General features: G+C 40.7%; 1 protein-coding gene across 5 annotated transcripts in view; it reads left to right on the plus strand.

Annotated features, from left to right (window-relative positions):
• Positions 1–17,851, plus strand: part of Nbas (NBAS subunit of NRZ tethering complex) — a 386,817-nt gene that overhangs the window by 84,646 nt on the left and 284,320 nt on the right. For all 5 annotated transcript variants that reach the window (XR_004114347.1, XM_031356464.1, XM_031356465.1 and 2 more), the window contains exons 22-25: positions 5,784–5,867; positions 9,881–10,034; positions 14,108–14,293; positions 15,414–15,587. Coding sequence is in view for 4 of the 5 variants with exons in the window: in XM_031356464.1 (XP_031212324.1) it covers positions 5,784–5,867; positions 9,881–10,034; positions 14,108–14,293; positions 15,414–15,587 (598 nt within the window). In the remaining variant the exon portion in view is untranslated. The remainder of the gene's footprint in view (positions 1–5,783; positions 5,868–9,880; positions 10,035–14,107; positions 14,294–15,413; positions 15,588–17,851) is intronic.

Genomic DNA, 17,851 nt, shown 5'->3' on the forward strand with positions numbered 1-17,851 from the left:
AGTGAGGCGGAGGTGCCCCCAGTGAGGCGGAGGTGCCCCCAGTGAGGCGGAGGTGCCCCCAGTGAGGCCGAGGTGCCCCCAGTGAGGCGGAAGTACTCCCACTGAAGCAGTTGTTCACAGCAGAGGCTGAGGGGCTTTTTTTTTTTTTTTTTTTTTTTTTTTTTTTTAAATAATTTGGACTGGAGGTGGTAATGGTAGAAGATACCAGTTTTATTCTGGTGATATCTGTACTCCTTTGTTGTTCCTTGGTTTGTTGATATTAATCATCTTATATAGAACACTCTTAATTATATAACTGATGTTTTTGGGGAAGTTTGGTAGTGGATATCCAATTGGACTTTGTGCCTTTTCCTTAAAGTATAATGACTTTTTTTTTCTAAACTAGTACTCTGAAATATTCAAATCATTTCAAAATTAAAACTTCATTTTTATATTTAAAAAATAGTATTTAAGCATTGGTTAGGGAGATCAGGGCGTTTTGGAAATTATCAATATAGTGTTATAGCTTATCGTGCAGTAGATCTCGCAATGTTAACTAAAATCATATGTATCTTATATTTGCTATTTAGGAAAAACCTTATTGCTGGTGTGAAAAGTGACAATATGTTCTTAAAGGTTAGCACTGAACATTTACTGTGTGCTGGGAGTCATTTAAGAGCTCTATAAGTCCTAATTTAATCTTCTGCAGGCCCAGGCTCCGAAGATGCTTTTGTGCAGGCCTTTTCTGTCTTGCTGCTGTGCGTGGTAACTAGCTTTGTGATGCTTTCTCACTAGGTATATGATCAACCTGTCTTGTGTAGTGATTATAACCCCAATGGAGTTACACATGTGGACCCAAATTATCATTACTTTGGAGGGTTTATTTACTAGAACATTTTCTTCTTTGCTAAATGATCGAAAAAAATAGAAGTCGCAATCTTAAAGCCAATGCATAGGAGGTAGCAATTAGTAGCCATACGCTGTCTACTCAGCCTTTGTTTCTAAGGCACGTAACATGGACAAAAGAGCTTTTGGAAGTCTGCTCTTCGTACAGTTTGCTTGAAATAAAACATTTATATTTAGTGCAAGAAGTATTTGCTGAGAGGATTATTGACTATAATAGAACTTATTATCCGCATTGCCTTCCTGCTGACAGATAAATGCTACCTTGAAATGAAACCAGCATAGTTAATTATTCAGAAAACATATGAACAAGGCTTTAGTACAAAGAATCCTAAAGTCAAACAAAAGCAGTCATTGCTTGGTAAACAGAAAATTTCAGTTTACTAGTTGTATTTTTTTTTTTAAGTAGTAATGAGGCATTTAAAATTTGAACTTCAAATGGAGTATGAAAAAAGAATAAGATGAAGCAAAGCAAGCATATGAACATGCAACTTTGTGTTCCAGAGCTTGGCTTAAAGGCTCCACTGTTAGCTGACCCTTTTATAGTTCCGGGTGGCAGCAGTAGGATTTCTAGTAGTTTTTGAACTGTAATTTCACATAACTCATTGGCAAGTATCTTCCATGGTTAGAAGTGTACAGGAAAGCACAGTTAATGAAAGGGTTTTCTCTAAAGTTCCCTAAATCTCATTCTGTTTATCTTGTGCATGAGTAAGTTGTTTTGAGTTGTGAAGAATGGCTGGACTGTTGCTTTCCTCATCACTGTGACAGAGGCTTGACTAGAATTACCACACAGAGGGAAGATTTATTCTGGCTTACATACAGTCTGTTATGGTGGGGAGGGATGAATGCAATAGCTGGGCTTATCATGGTGGAGAAGAGGAGGGGGACAGACACACAGAAAAAGACAGAGATGGACCACCCACTTTTCCCCCCCAGTAGACCCTACCTCCTAATGGGTTCTATGTTTTCCCCAAGCAGTTGCTATTAACTGGGGATCAAATGTACCAGTGCATGAGCCTCTGGGATCATTTTTCATCTGAACTGTAGCAATGAGCTTTAGAAATGAATCTATTCTGGTTCCCCCCCTCCCCCCATGTGACATACAGTGAAATGCCCACCTATCTTTAAAGCCCGTATAAACATATATTCTAAGCACTTATGTTCTCAGGTGTTCTGAACCAGCTGTGTAGCTTTGCCTTGCATCAATATAAGTTGAGGATGTCATTCCCTACCTCACTCTGATCTATAAGTGTGTCCTGTGTAAGTCACTAACATGTCTTTTACTATGAGTTGACCATTCTTTCTGTTGTCATATTATACTTCTCACTTTTTATGTTATCAATGAGAATGCTTTTCAATTCTTTGTTGCTCTGAGTTAATTATTTAACTCAGTAATCACATATTGTTTAGAGTCTGCTAAGGTACCAGGCATTGTTTTAATTTCTAAGGATATAGCAGTAGACAAAATAAATAAAAAACCTGCTTTCATAATTACTTTTTGAGTTGCTGTGATAAGACTCTTTGAGAAAAGCAACCTAAGGAAGAAATGGTTTATTTGGCTCTTAATTGGTAGGTACAACCCATCATGGTTGAGATGTTAAGGTTGCAGGAGCTTGAAGCAGCTGGTCACATTGACTCCACAATCAGAAATCCGAAAGTGATTGATGAATGTTTGTGCTCAGTTCATCTCCTCTTTATCTTAAGATCCTTCCTAGGGAATGGTGCCACCTGTGGTAGCTGGATCTTTGAGACAGACTCTCACTATGTAGGTGGAGATCACCTAGAATGCACTCTGTGTTCAGTGTTAGTTTTGAATTCAAGCTGCTCCTGCCTGAGCCTTCTAAGAGATGGCCTTGTAGCCATGTGTGGCTTTTGTTTTTTTATTGTGTAAACACTGGTCATCAGATATGAAATTAAATCCTGTTTTGTCAAAATTTATTTTCTAGACTAGACATTTATATGTATACATATGTATATGTATATGTATAACCACTAGAAGGTAAAGAAAATAATAGAGCTGGCTTTGCTAGATTGCTAGGACTGAGTGGAGGTATTGCACACTAATTGAAAACATTGTATACTGTTCGGGCCATAGTGAGAGCTCAGTAAATGTGGAGGAGTGTTGTTCCTGGTTGTTGCATCCGTGATAAGGAGTGGAGCTAGTTTTGCTTTGATAGTAAATTAAAATACATCATTACTAACAGGGCTCTCTAGGTCTACCTTTCAGTGTGGGCCTCTGAACAGAACTTATTTTTATTGTTTTAATGGGTTTCTTAGCCATCTTATTCAAAAAAGACCCATAAAAGTGCCTTATAATTTTCTAGAGTACATTGTACATTAATCTTGCCTGGCTGAGTGCCTACCCTTACTAATCACTGTAGTAAGAACTCTTGGGTCTAATATATTCTCTGTGTGGAAAATACAAATAGCAGCTTGTGATATATTTTTTCTGAAATTCTTTTTGAAAACATTTTTGTAGCGTAAGGAACCGTGTCTGCTTTGATTGGAAGAGTTATAATAGCTGCCGAGATGTATTTTTTCTCCCCATTCTCGATTCATTGCACTAATTTGTTGTTCAGTTGGCAGAGTGGGCATTACCATCATCTCCATCCAAAATGTTATCTTTCTCACTTTTCACTGCAGCAGTTTGCAACAAAATATTTCTGACATGATAGGAAATAAAATAGTCTATTTGGTGACAAATGAGTAATCCAATACTTATGGCTTTTGCCCTGTTCCAGTATCTGAATCTTTCTAAAATTTAAAAATCTGAGCATAAACACATTCACAGTGTGTCTTTGACACTTAGTTTACTAGTCTAGTCTATTATGTATTGGTTGAAAGGCATAGCATCTGCATCTGACCAGCTTATTTAATAGTTGGAGGATCTAGACTCTGGCTAATTTGTTCCGGTAACATCCCGTGGAATGATGCTGTGGCTGAGCCATTTCTGCTCCTTCCAACCTCATCAGATATCTGTCTGCACTGCTGAACCCTGTTGTGCTCTCCTGTTCCTTTTCATATGAAGACCAGTCTTTTTACCAGTGTCATTTCCCAGTTTATGGAGTCTTCCATGTGTAGAACATGTTTCACGACTTAACAGAGGAGCATTTGGTTTTTTTTCTTTGGGACTGTGAAACATTTAAGGAAAAATTGCCCCATCTGATAGTCTGAAATACAAGAAAGCGAAAACAAAAGCAAAAACCAAACCAAACCCGGGCATTTCACTGAACTGCATAAGCCAGGCTATTCAGAGTTGTTTTTTAAAAAACGTTTTATTCTTAATTAAGCATGCTAGATCTCGTTTACATGTATCTGTGGATGTTAGAGCTAAAGAGGACTCTGTAGACAACGTTCAAAGCCTACACTGCTTCAGTCTTCTGTGACTGCTGATCTATAGCAAACTGTTCTCTGTCTTAACATGTTGTGTCCACTCGTTCTGTTTTCACTTAAACTGACTCTTTTAAACATATACCATCATTTGTGCATGTGTGTGCACATGGCTACACATATGAAAATCAGAGGGCAATTGTGTGGAGTGAGTACTCTCCTCGCTTTACATGGATTCTTGGGATTGGTGATAGCATCTAGTTATTTGTGGCTGTTTAAATTGACATTCATAATAGTAAATAAAGCTAAAACTAACTTTCTTAGTATCCGTCCTTGTCTTACTTCAGTGGTTAATGTATGCCCATTGAGCTAGTGAGCCGCTGGACTAGGATGACAGACCATTTCCATAGTTATTAGAATCTCAAATAGGTAGGACTGGGATAGATGGCGGTGTGTGCGCAGAAGACTGAGTTGAAGTGAGACATACAGTGCAGGCTCTTGATCATTCTTTAGGCATGCGAGTGAACACACACTCATGTTTGCCTTTAACTCATTGCTGCATTTTTTTTTATTTTTTTATTTTTTTAGTATTTTCCTTTTAAATAGTTTAAGGATGAAATAAAAGAGCACTGTGCTATTTTTAATTTATTTTTATTATTAGATATTTTCTTTATATTTCAAGTGATATCTCCTTTCCCGGTTTCCCCTCTGAAAAAAAAGTAACCCTGTTCCCTCCCCCATCCCCTGCTCACCAACCCACCCTCTCTTGCTTCCTGACTCTGGCATTCCCCTACACGAGGGCATAGAACCTTCATAGGACCAAGGGCCTCTCCTCCCACTGATGACCGACTAGGCCATCCTCTGCTACATAAGCTGCTGGAGCCATGAGTCCCACCATGTGTACTCTTTGGTTGGTGGTTTAGTCCCTGGGAGCTCTGAGGGTACTGGTTAGTTCATATTGTTGTTCGTCCTAAGGGGCTGCAAACCCTTCAGCTCCTTCCATCCTTTCTCTAGCTCCTTCACTGGGGACCCTGTGCTCAGACCAATGGATAGCTGTGAGCCTCTACTTCTGTATTAGTCGGGTACAGTCAGAGCCTCTCAGGAGACAGCAATATCAGGCTCCTGTCAGCGAGCACTTGCTGGCATCCTCAGTAGTGTCTGGGTTTGGTGATTGAATATAGGAAGAATCGCTATGTGGGGCAGTCTCTGGATTGTCCTTCCTGCAGTCTCTGCTCTATAGTTTGTCTCTGCAATTCCTTCCATGGGTATTTTGTTCCTCTTTCTAAGAAGGATCTAAGTATTCACACTTTGGTCTTCCTTCTTCTTGAACTTCTTGTGGTTTGTGGATAGTATCTTGGGTATTCCGAGCTTTTAAATAGTTTAAGGATGAAATAAAAGAGCACTGTGCTTTAAAAAACAAAACAAAACAAAAAAACTCTTAGATACTGTTTCCACTCTATCATGTACCACTGAGAGTAGCATGACAGTAATCCTCATGGCTGTACCTTGTATGTATTTCTAGGCCTATGTACTATGAAACTAAAGTGTTTTGTTTTGTTTTTTAATTTTAGTTGGGACAGTGACTCCTTGACCATCATCCCTTGGGCTGAGCATAAACACCGAGCTGAAGACTGGTGCGAGGAATTGGAATGCAGGCTAGTATGAACCGGTCCAAGGTGTCTTCATTTCTTTGTAGCATAAGTCAATAGGTGGTCCTATGAAGAAGTGATACATGCAGTCCTATGTGGTGGTGTTCACTAGTCCAGAGTATTTTAGTAGAGTTTTAAAATAACACTAATGACTTTAGATATATTAAAAATTTAATGAGAAAATACCAGTCATTAAAAGAGAACTGTTTAAGCAATGATCTTTATTACAACTCTTCACTTTAAAATATATACTTAGATAAATTTTACTTCTCATTTTTCAAAGACTGTAGTTAGGAAACCCTCATAATATGGAGATGTCAAGTGCTATACAAGGGGGTGCATATATTGAGGTGGGGGGCACATTTGCATCCCTGTATTCTCCACTCATCAGAAATAGGCATGGACCCTTCACCTGTCCTTCCATGAGACAAGGTATTTATCCTTTGGACCTGCAGACTGCTAGTTGATCGCAGACTGCTAGTAGTCCTCCATGTTGCTGGATGTCAGGTAGAGTGTCTGGAGAGGGGATGGTGAAGTGATGCTCTAAAGATCGAGCCTCTAAGAAATTTTACACATCCAGCCTCCCTTTAGTTTTTGGAGAAATGATCTAGAGTCTGAGGTATGGTCCTCAAAAGTTTGGGTACTAGCTGGACACAGTAGAGTAACAAATGAACAGTTCCTGTCACATCCATTGATGTTTCTGGACATCTGAAGATAGATTGTGTTAGATGGAACCAAACGAGGAGGCACATATATAGATAGCGGAACAGCAACAGTGAAGAGGAGACACCCTACAGAATGTAAAACATTTCAAAAGTTATAACTAATATAATCCTGTAAATTACTGTGATTTGTACAAATAAAATAAGTAAAAATCATAGTCAGCATGTTCCAAGGGACAAACCACTGCATGGCCATGCAGGTGGCCCTTGTTAACTAAGTGAGTCCCAAAACAAAAAGGCATGAATATGGGGAAGGACTTCACAGTGGGAGTAAGAGAGGGATGGATGGACCAGAATGCATTACAGATGCAGTGAGGTTGTCAAGAAAAAGAACAAAATCTTAAAAACAACCTAAGTTGTTACCACAGGACTGTATAAAATAAGAACAGGGCTAAGAGAACTTGCTTAGGGTAGTTCAGAAATAGAATAATATACAAAAACTAATAGGAGTTTAAGGTAGACTCACGTAGAATCAAGGTGTTCCCTTCGAAACTAGAGTAAATATACAGAGCTAGAACATAATATCAAATATTTAATAAAACAAGTCTAGTATTCAAGTTATATACACTAAAAAGACATAGATGATAGAGGACACACATTTAAGAATAATTAGAATTTGAAGGGTTTGAGTTTTCAGATAGAAATGTTCCTTTTTTAAAAAGATTTATTTATTTTATGTATATGAATACACTGTAGCTGTTCAGATGGTTGTAAGCCTTCATGTAGTTGTTGGAAGTTGAATTTTGAGGACCTCTGCTCACTCCAGTTAACCTCATTCTCTCTGGTTGGCCTCGCTTACTCTGGCTGGCCCCCCTCTCTCAGTCCCTGCTCACTCTGGCCCAAAGATTTATTTATTATTATAAGTGCACTGTTGCTGTCTTCAGATACACCAGAAGAGGGCATCAGATCTCAATATGGGTGGTTGTGAGCCACCATGTGGTTGCTGGGATTTGAACTCAGGACCTTTGGAAGAGCAATCAGTGCTCTTATCTGCTGAGCCATCTCGCTAGCCCCTGAAATGTTCTTTAAAGCATTTCACCCCGAGATTCTAGAATATCAAGAATATGTTCTTTTAAAGAGAACAACTCCATTTCATGAGAGGAATTCAAAATCAGAGTGACCTGGAATATGGATGTTATAGTGTTGAAGGGGAGGGGAGTGGAAGGGAGAGAGAGAAAAGGGAGAGGGAAGGGAGGGAAAGAGAGAGGGGGAAGAGAGAGAGAGGGAGAGAGAAAGAGAGAGAGAGAGAGAGAGAGACAGAGAGAGACAGAGAGAGACAGAGACAGAGACAGAGACACAGAGACAGAGAGACAGAGACAGAGAGACAGAGAGAGACAGAGAGACACAGAGAAAGACACACACAGAGAGACAGACAGCTACAGACAGAGAGACAGAGAGAGACAGAGACAGAGACAGAGACTGTACACTAAGTAGAGAGCTGGGAGTGCCAGTGTTTTGTGTTTCAGAGAGCTGGATGTTTTAGCAAGGAGTATTGAAAAGGAACACCTATAGAAGCCAGGCTCTATTGCTGATCGAACCTGCAATCCTCTACTACACACATGCTGCTAGAACAATCAGACCCCTCCATGTGCAGTCCCCGGCCGGTGGTTGAGACCCTGGGAGCTCTGAGGGCACTACTTAGTCCACATTGTTGTTAGTCCTAAGGGGCTGCAAACCCCTCAGCTCCATTGGTCCTCCCTCTTACTCCTTCACTGGGGACCCTGTACTCAGTTCGATGGATGGCCGTGAGCCTCTACATCTGTGTCAGTCAGGTACTGTCAGAACCTCTTAGGAGATAGCTATAGATAGCTCGGCCTTGTGAAGGTTCTGTGCCCCAGTGTAGAGGAGTGCCAGGGCCAGAGAGTGGTAGAGGGCGGGGTGACAGGCATGGGGAGGTGGGAGGCAACAGGGATTTGTTTTTGTTTGTTTGTTTGTTTTTTGGAGGGGAAACCGGGAATGGAGAAAGTTACATGTAAATAAAGAAAATATCAAAAAAAAAAAAAAAAAAAAAAAAAAAAAAAAAAAAAAAAAAGAAGCCAGGCTCTATAGCACATGTGCTTCCTGGGGAATGTAGTGCATTCTTATCGAAGAGTGTGAAGGGAGACAAGGGAGGGCCAGAAAGAGCCTCACAGGGACTCAGTGCTGCTGTTGCCTATATTTATCTGGCAGAAATGAGAAATCTTTAATAGATTGCAGGTTGGTGGGGTGGCTTTGTGTGCAGTACTGGGGAGGAATCTCTGGTAAGTGTGTTAATCACACCAGGAGAGGGGCTGTGTAAAGGACTCTTCTGTGGATGGGGCTCTGTCTCACATGCACAGGAAGTAGTCTCAGGTATTTGGATATGCTGCCGCAGCACATGGGCTCTGGGCCTGAGCAGATACTCAAGCTGTTAAAAATCTCAACAAAGCATAGTGACTGTAAATAAAGTTAAGGACCTGATTTCTGCATTTTGCATAATATATCCCCATTATTTTAATGAATAAAAGGGGCATTTTAAAACGGTCTATACAAGTTTCAGAGCCTTTACTGATGGATTTATTCAGATTTGGTTTTGAGCTCCATGCTCTGTTTAGAACTCATCCTAACCAGTCATCTGTGCTGTTATATCAGCTCACTTGAATGATCCAGAGGGTCATTTGAGAAGCTAGAGTTAATTTTTATACTTTTGTTAATCTTCACCTTGGAAGGCAGCCACCCATGCTTCCCCGTGTAAACAGTTCTTATAATCTGTGATCCTTGTGTAGGCTCGTCTAGGATGTCTCATCCTCGCAGCTGACGGGATGCCATCAGGAGGCCTGTGCTGTGTAAGAGCAGTGCAGTGCTGCCTTGCTGGGGCCTGATACAAGTGCATGGTCAACACAAATGAAGTGCATTTCTTATTTCCATGAAATCTGAAAACAAGATTTCTTAATTTTAGTTCCAACTGGAATCCTTCCAGGATAGTTCCTACCCATAACTGCTTGGCTTGTGTACATGCATTGGATGGGTGGGCTGGCAGAAGCATCCAGTTGTGTGCGTTCTGTAAAAGCTTTCTAGCCTTTGTTACTACCTATCTGACTGAGTCATGGCATAGTAGTTTTGATTTATTTTCCATTCAGAATGTTGAAGTCAGGAAAACCAGTGGAAAAATGTTAAATTTCCTCAAGTGTCTCATTAACCTGCAAGTTTTCATGTGTACATGAGAAAGAACCCCTCCCACTGACACCCAATCTCTTTAACTTGCTTTCTTCTCATCTTAGTTTCTCATTTTCTGTAGCATTCCAGACAGTTATTAATTGTTCCCATCATGATTTGTAGAATGGTGGTGGAACCCGGCCTCCAGGATGACAGTGAGTTCCTGTATGCTGCGCAGCCTGAGCTCCTGCAGTACAGGACGCCCCAGCTTACTGTGGAGAAGGTGATGGCCTGGTATCAGAGCAGAGCAGAGGACATAGAGCACCATGCTGGGCAGGTGAGGGAGGGAGCACTGCTCTCGGTGGTGTCATCGGTGCCGGCTCTTCAGGAGCCAGTCCTCCTAGTGTACATGAAAGCCGCGTCAGAAATCTCAGGTGTACTTTTTAAGGGTGAAAGGAATATTCCTTAGTGCTTTTGTTCATTTGACCTTTGCCTGGAAACTTTTGCAACTTTTGGATTTTTATAAAGCAAGTACATGCAAGAAAAGTTGTTCAAAATCACCTTTAAAATGTGAACTGCAAACTATATTATGTATTGTTTCTGATTTTTCTCAGCACTTTAGTGGATGTATTAACATGTTAATTTAAGGGACTGTATTAACAGAAAGAAAAGCTTGGTTAGTCTCCGTTACAGGGCACAAACACAGGCGATTGTGATTTTGTCTTTTCAGGAACTCTGTCCCAAGTGCCTTGTGTTTCCTTAGGCTCTGCCTGATTTCCCAACTCTGCATTCTCATTAGTTGTGGGTTTCTGTAGTGTCCTCCATCTGTTGCAAGGAGAAGTTTTCTTGATGAGAGTGAGGACTACATTTATCTGTCATGCTAGGATAAATTGTTTTTTGGGGTTATGCTGGTGTAGAAAAGTGCCAGTTGAAGGTTCTCCTCCAAGGTCTACAATTTCACTAGCACTGAGTAGTTGGCTAGGTTTCCAGTACTAAGTCGAATTTCCTTCTTGTCAAGTGAGTCTTCATTCTAGTTAGAAGCTCTTGGTTATTCCAAAGTGTGTGTGCCACTACTGCACCCTTAGTGTTACTGTGTCATGCTGGCTACTGAGGTTCATGAGTGTTAGAGCTGGGTAGGATGCTGGGTGCTTCCCTCCATGGAAGCTTGCATGGTGCCTTCTGCTGCTATGAAAGCTAGCCCCCCAGGAAGGGGCTTTCAGGTCCCTTCTAGCTTAGGGGCCTTTAGGACCTGTGTCTGAAGTGAGTGGAGTCTTCAGTAATAGGGACTCGCTGCCTTCCTCTGTGGGGCAGTTTTACCCAATATGTAGAAACTCTGTTTTCTGCCTAGTTTTACTATGAATCTGAAGCTGCTCTGTCAAGAGAAAGGGCTGGTTCTTAGACATTGTAACTTCCCTTGAAACTAGGTATGATGATAAAGTGAAGGGGCTCGGAGTACTTTGTATTCAGTTGCCTTATGTCCTGTTGTGTCTTTTCATTATTTACAAACACTCATAATGGTTTTTAATTGTTTTTGCCTTCGTGAAAGGTACTGATATTTCATATCTTGATGCAATTAAAGTGATATCTGCTGACATTGATTTTATCTTCTTTATTTTTAGAGGTTTAATTGATGTGGGACTTCTTTTTCCTTAGTGCCTATAAATGCCTTCAGCAAAACCTGTTTGTTGGTGTAGGAAATGTTTATGGTGGTGAATTTGACCCCACGAAGGTGCCAACTTGTTGAGCGTCCTGTTGGTTTCACTGGGGTCTGCTTGACTTTCACATTTTGTAGCTTGACTTTAAATATGTTTATGTCAGTAAACACTGGGGAAGACAGCAACACAAATGGCTGATGCTCTTGTTTTTAATTGTTATGAAGATAGAAATGTACTTTGAGTTGTGAATTGTTTGCCTGCATACTTTTGCAGTCCCTGTAGGTCCTGGATTTGCTGGTGCTCTGCCCTGTCCTGTCCTCTTCCTTTGGAGTGCTTGTAGCTCTCTGTGGAGCTCACTCCCTGCCTCTCTCTTCCTTACCTGTCTGCCAGTCCAGCTGTGGGGCTTTGGCGGCCTTTTTGTGCTACTGTGTTTTTCCTTTGTTTTCTCCTCTTCTTCTCTATCTTCCTCTTACCCTGTTGTTACCCTCACCACTCTCAGAAAAGGATTTTGCTTTGTGTCTTATTCTGAGAACTTCCCTCCATGAGAACCTTTTCTGGCTTTTCCCAGAGGAAGGGGACCACTCTCTTTGAGTTTATAGCTACTTGTCATTTCTTCTCCTGTGCTTTGGATTCTGCCCTTCTGCACTCCCATGTTTTTAAGGCATTCCTTCTCTCCATACCTTTGACTTCTCCATCACTGGGTCTGCTGTTCTCCCATGTCCCTTCTCCCTTCCATGTCCCTTGGGACAGGAGGCTCAGTTCCTTCACTTGGATGCATGTAGCATGTAGAGTGGAGCTGTCCTCTTCTAGGCTTTTGTTACACTTCCTGTTTCCCTAGTAGCTGGCCCAGGGTTACTCACTCAGCCTTTGGAGTTGAAGTCTCAGTTTGTCCATCTGGATGTGCCCAGGACTGTCTGGAAGCTGTGCTCAGTGAAGCCAGTGGCCCCCTTTTCTCCTTTTCCATTGGCACTGTTTACTATTTTCTTTGCTGACATTTCTTCCTCCTGGGCTCTGATCCAGCTCAGGCTTTTCTTATCCTTGTCATGACCGTTCATGTTAGCGTGCTCCTGTGCTTGTTTCTTGCCTTGTCCCTATCACTATTCCCCAGCCTCTTCTGTAGACACTAATCTTGGCTACACATGTGGCCCATTCAGATTTTCTCAAATATTGCTCCATGATTTATGTTCCCAAATGTCCACTGAAGCCACGTACATTTCTCTCATGGTAGGTTTTGGTTTCTTGCATTTGGACATTCTGCTGGGCTTATTGTGCAGACATACTGCATGAGTTGCACACATGTGCAGTATGGAATTTACTTTTGAATCTTCTCTTGTCCTTACCCTCTCACTGAGAGAAGCCAGGAGATGATTCTAGAATCCTCCTTTTTACCCATGCTACTCATGTGTCCCTACCCAATTCCATGCCTTGTTATGGTCTGCTGTGTTCATTGTCTCGTATCTCTGTAGTTACACTGTCATTTTGCTTTTGTCCAGCATACAGAGAATGTCTAACATTTACTCACTGCAAACAAGCAAGTACACCAGGAAGTAAGTGAGCAGGGTGTTTCTGGTAGGGTTCATCATCCCAGAGAGATGCAGCTCTCTTGAATGCTCAGTCTGCCCTCAGTCTGCTTTTGATCTGCCACTCTCAGTAATTCATCTTTCAGTCAGTATTGAGTGGCCCTGAGTTTATGGCATGCTCCTGCAGAACTCTGTCATTTGGGTATCTCATGGTTAGTGCCACGACCAAATGAGAGCCGTTATAGTTCTCTGCATGAGTCCTTAGAGGTGAGCCCGCCCACATGTCTTTGTGGATGAGAAGAGGCTTCCTCCTGGCCCAGCCCTTCAATGATGTTAAATAATCTACAGACATTGCCACATAAGCTAGAAACATGAGACACTTTGCTGTAGTTGCTCTAAATTACCCATTTTCTTGTAAGGGGCTCCAGTTAAAATCATTGGTTTGCTAAGCTTGACATAGGTAGAATCCTTCTGTGTTCTGTCATCAGTGCCCTGTCTGGACTGTCCGGATGTTTGTTATATTTCCCTGGGAGAAGTCACACAACACATGCTTTGGTGGAAACTTTTAGTCAGGTGTCAGTTCTTCTATTCTTACTCTTTGACAGAGATGTCATCTCCCCCCTCTTTGTATTTCTGATACCTAGATTGGCATTAACTCCTCCTGGGCTCCTCGTAAATTGTATACTAGGAATAGGAGATGAAGGACGGTGTAGCTACAGCTGCTGATTTCCCTGCAACTAGAGGATGGTAGTTTGTAAATTTGATCAGGGAATAGAAGATAAATGTCAGTCTACTGCGCAAGTAAAGGAAATGTTGTTCTTTGTTTTAGCTAAGAAATAAATATTTATTGAGTGGCTGCAGATGGCTTGGCACTGATCAGGAAAGCCTGTGGAGCAAAGCTTTATTTTGGAGGCACAGTGCTGTAGAGAAAGTAATTAATTAGGCGTTCTCAGTGCTGTACATGCCCCATTTCCCTCTGCGTTTGGTATTCTGTTATTTTGTTGTAAGAATTCCAATGACTCTCTTTCCCTTCATATCTCTGCTATCAGGACATCTTGCTGTTTGATACATTTTAAGGAAGTTTGGTGTTGATATGTTTGATAAAGAACTCTAATACTTTGTAGTAAGACTCATCTTGACTATGAAATTACATAGAGATAGGTATATATTTGATTCTTCACTGGAGGCTTTCACCTTGACTTAGTCAGGAGCTTACTGTCCCTTTCCAATTTCAGGTGGACTGCGCCTTGTCACTTGTTCGCCTTGGAGTGGAGCGCCATATTCCTGGCTTGCTGACTCTCTGTGATGATTTGGTGACGCTGGAAACACTGGTTTATGAAGCAGGCTGTGACTTCACCCTCACTCTGAAAGACCTGCAGCAGATGAAAGACTTTGAAAAACTAAGATTACTGATGGAGCATGTGGGTATCATCTGAATCCCCTTCTGAGCATACTGTGGGCTTCTACTGCTGTGCCGTAAGCCATGGAGGAAATGGCTTCGAATCAGGACAGTGTAGTAAAGGGATAGTTTCTCTGCTTTTCAAAGTAACATGTCTGGGTAAATTATAGCAGGGATACAAAACTGTTGGCGGTTTTTTATACCTTGGTTTTTCTTTATCTTTAATTCAGCTTTTCTGCTTCCCTTTTCTTTCCTTCTTTTCTGCCTCTGTCTGTGTGTCACCTCATTTCCATCTGCCATATTGTCCTTTTTCTCAATAATTTCTTTTCCTTAGCAGCCATTCATTGAGACTTGGTTTGTATTGTATGACACCCTTGTTAAGAGTTGTAGATTTTATGTCAAGCGTAGATGAGCAGGCCTTTACTCCCAACACTCGGGAGAGAGAGAGGAATGTAGTTCTCTGTGAGTTTGAGGCCAGCCTGGCCTACATAAAGAGTTCCAGTCAGCATTATGTAGCTATGTAGAAAGACTGTATCTCAGAAAAAGCTAGCTAGCTAGCTAGTAGTTGTAGGTCCTCATTCTGGGGTAATTATGAGAAGTGATACTGTAGTTTTAGAGTTGATGGATAAAGCAGTGCATGTCACGAAGGGGAAACAATGAATATGAAAAGACTTGGGCTTTTGTTAGTCCGATTGTATTCCCAGTGTCTCTTCTCTCTAGCCCATCTACTCATACATCTCCGCATCTACATGTTCTCATTCCTTAACTCTTTTTTCCTTGGTCCCAAATGTCTCTCTCATCTCTTCACAAGCTCTTGTTTTGGCTTTCTCTGCATAGATGCTGTCTGGTCGGAGGGCCTTGTGGCTGAGTAGTGGCTATAACATGTATGTCTTCTGGGGTTGCACTTAGGCCTGTGGGACTCTAAGCCAGTTTCAGTCTACAGAGATGGGATGCAGACTTACAGCTACTGTAGCTGCCAACCTCAGGAGAAGGTAACACACTCTCCTGCTAGCAGCAGTTAGGCCTAAGGTGAGCAGGGAGCGGGGGTGCTTTAGAAAGTGTGGGGCTTCCATGGCTTAACATTACTCTGGCTTGTCTACTGAAGTACCATATTGAATTTCTGTGGTTAATTATGCTTACAGTGTTCTGAGGACAATTATGTAACCAGCGCTTACCAGTGGATGGTTCCATTTCTCCACCGCTGTGAGAAACAGTCTCCTGGTGCAGCCAATGAGCTACTAAGAGAATATCTAGTAACTTTAGCTAAAGGAGACTTGAAACTTCCCTTGAAGATATTTCAGCATTCTAAACCAGATGTAAGTAGCATATCCTTTTCACGTCTTTCTTTAGTCTGGAACATTTGCTTTAGGTATAAATTTTTGTAATCGGCTTCACAAAGAAATTCCTGTAAGTAGACAATAATCGCTATTTTATGTTTAAGAAAGGTTTCAACATTGTTAATGTATAAATTTTTTAAAGTTTACATAATTGAGGCTGTGACTCATTCATTCCATATTTCTTGTGTGTTAGGACTAAGACCTGTAGTTGGCGGTCTAGAACTCTAACAGTGAAGGCAGTTCACTAAAGCTGACTTACTCTGTGTCTTTAGCAAGTGTAGGAAGGGGAAGGGGACTGGGCTGCAAAGTAAGTGTTCATGCGATTGCCTAGGTCGTCCTGTGTCTTCTGCACTGTGTTTTTGCCCAGCATATTTATGCTGTCACCAGTAAGCATATTTATGCTGTCTTCTGTCAGGGACATCCAAAAAGTTTATGAAGGTCTTTAAGTTCTCATAATGATATGGTTAATCACCCCAATGCTTCTCGCAGCAGCAGAAGACTGCATTTTAAAACTTGCCTTCTGCACTATTTGGATTTGCTGGAAGGAAAGCCAGGTTGTTAGGTGCAAATACTTTTGCATTGTGAAAATGTCTTAATTTTTTTATAGATAAAATATACTATTTCAGGCAATGCAGTGATTCCCATTTCATTGGATTTGGGCTTTAAGCAAGGTGGAACAGTCCCTGCAGCACTGTCATGAGATTTTAAGCCAAAGCCACTTCAGACTTCTTCCAGTTGTTAGTGATGATTGAGCCTGCTTCCTCATCCTGGCCTCCATAAGCAGTGTGAACCTCATTAAGATATACAGTCATGGTTTTGAGTAACCCAAACACAAAGGAAAGCATTGCTGTATCTTAGGCATTTCTGGGTTTATAAGAGGGTCACCTGTCTGAAATACGTCTGCTCATTGGTTATTTAATGATTTCCATCTTCTCATAATCAGCTTGCACTTAGTGCCTGGTTTTACATTTGGGGTGAGCCCTAGTGGGCACTTACGACCGTGGAGCCGTGCAGGGTGGATTGACCATGAATGTTTTATGAGGGAAAGAGAATTGACTTTAAATTCTTCCTGCAGTCTTGGTTATGATAGTTTTTCCATATGGGATCTTGTAAATCCTTTGTATATAGTCAGCTTTTTGTTGTTTTTACCTGGACATTTAGCATGTGCTTTTGAATAAAACATGTAGCCATTTGCCTTTCTTTAAACACATGAATACTAGGCATGTAACAGGGCTGTTAGGATCTTTCTTTCTAGGATCACATCCATATTTCTCAGTGTTACCTTTCTGCCACATAGGTTTGACAGTGTCATAATCTATGGAAATGTTCTGATTGGCTTGTGATTGTCTACTGCCCAGCATTGGACTGGCTTGGGATGGGTCTTTGCTTCCAGTCTGCCTCTTCATCCTTATTTCTCTTGGTGAGCACATGATGCCATTCACAGGGCACTTACTTCTTTACTTACCAGGGCTCTATTTTGGCCTTCTGTGATAGTGGGTAATTTATTCCTTCATATGCAAGTGATGCTATCCCGCCTTCTCATTGCCTTGAGAAGTAACTATGTCCCTTATGGTCCTGTTCTTTAGAGATTCTCTAAAATCACCCATGATTTCTCCTTGCTTTGATAGATTTTTGTACCTGCTTCTCTTAGCTTGTCTTTACTTATTCACTATCATGTGTAAGTTTTACTTTTAATTTCTGTGTCATCATAGTCATCAGCTGATACTTTTGTATTTTGAGTTATGTTGATAAGTGTTTTCCCACTTAACATTTATAGTAGAATTTTGTTTTCTTTGAGTATTTTTGTAGATTTATTCTTTTTAATTTAGATCCCTAATATATTTGGAGTTTGTTCTTTTATATAGTGTGAGTTATAGCTATGATTTAGACTGTCTCAAATAGCTACTTAATTGTCTGAGCAGAATTTATTAAGGTGTTTATCTTTACCCTAGTAACCTGAGGTGTCACTACTATTATACAATTATATTTTCAATATTCTGTTTCTGTTATAGAGTTTTCTTTACCTTCTTTCCTTTGAGTATTTAATATTTGTATATATAAAAACTTGAGTTTCTATGTTCATTTTATATCCTGCCATTTCAATATTTCTATTGGTTGATTCTTTGATGTTCTCTAAATATTTTATTTTATCAGATTATGTTTTTGTTTAATTGTCCATAGTGTGTAATTTTTTAAAAAAAGATTTATTTACTATATATATATGTATATATATATATATATAT

The sequence above is a fragment of the Mastomys coucha genome, unplaced genomic scaffold (assembly GCF_008632895.1).
Source record: "Mastomys coucha isolate ucsf_1 unplaced genomic scaffold, UCSF_Mcou_1 pScaffold6, whole genome shotgun sequence".
Classification (NCBI taxonomy): domain Eukaryota; kingdom Metazoa; phylum Chordata; class Mammalia; order Rodentia; family Muridae; genus Mastomys; species Mastomys coucha.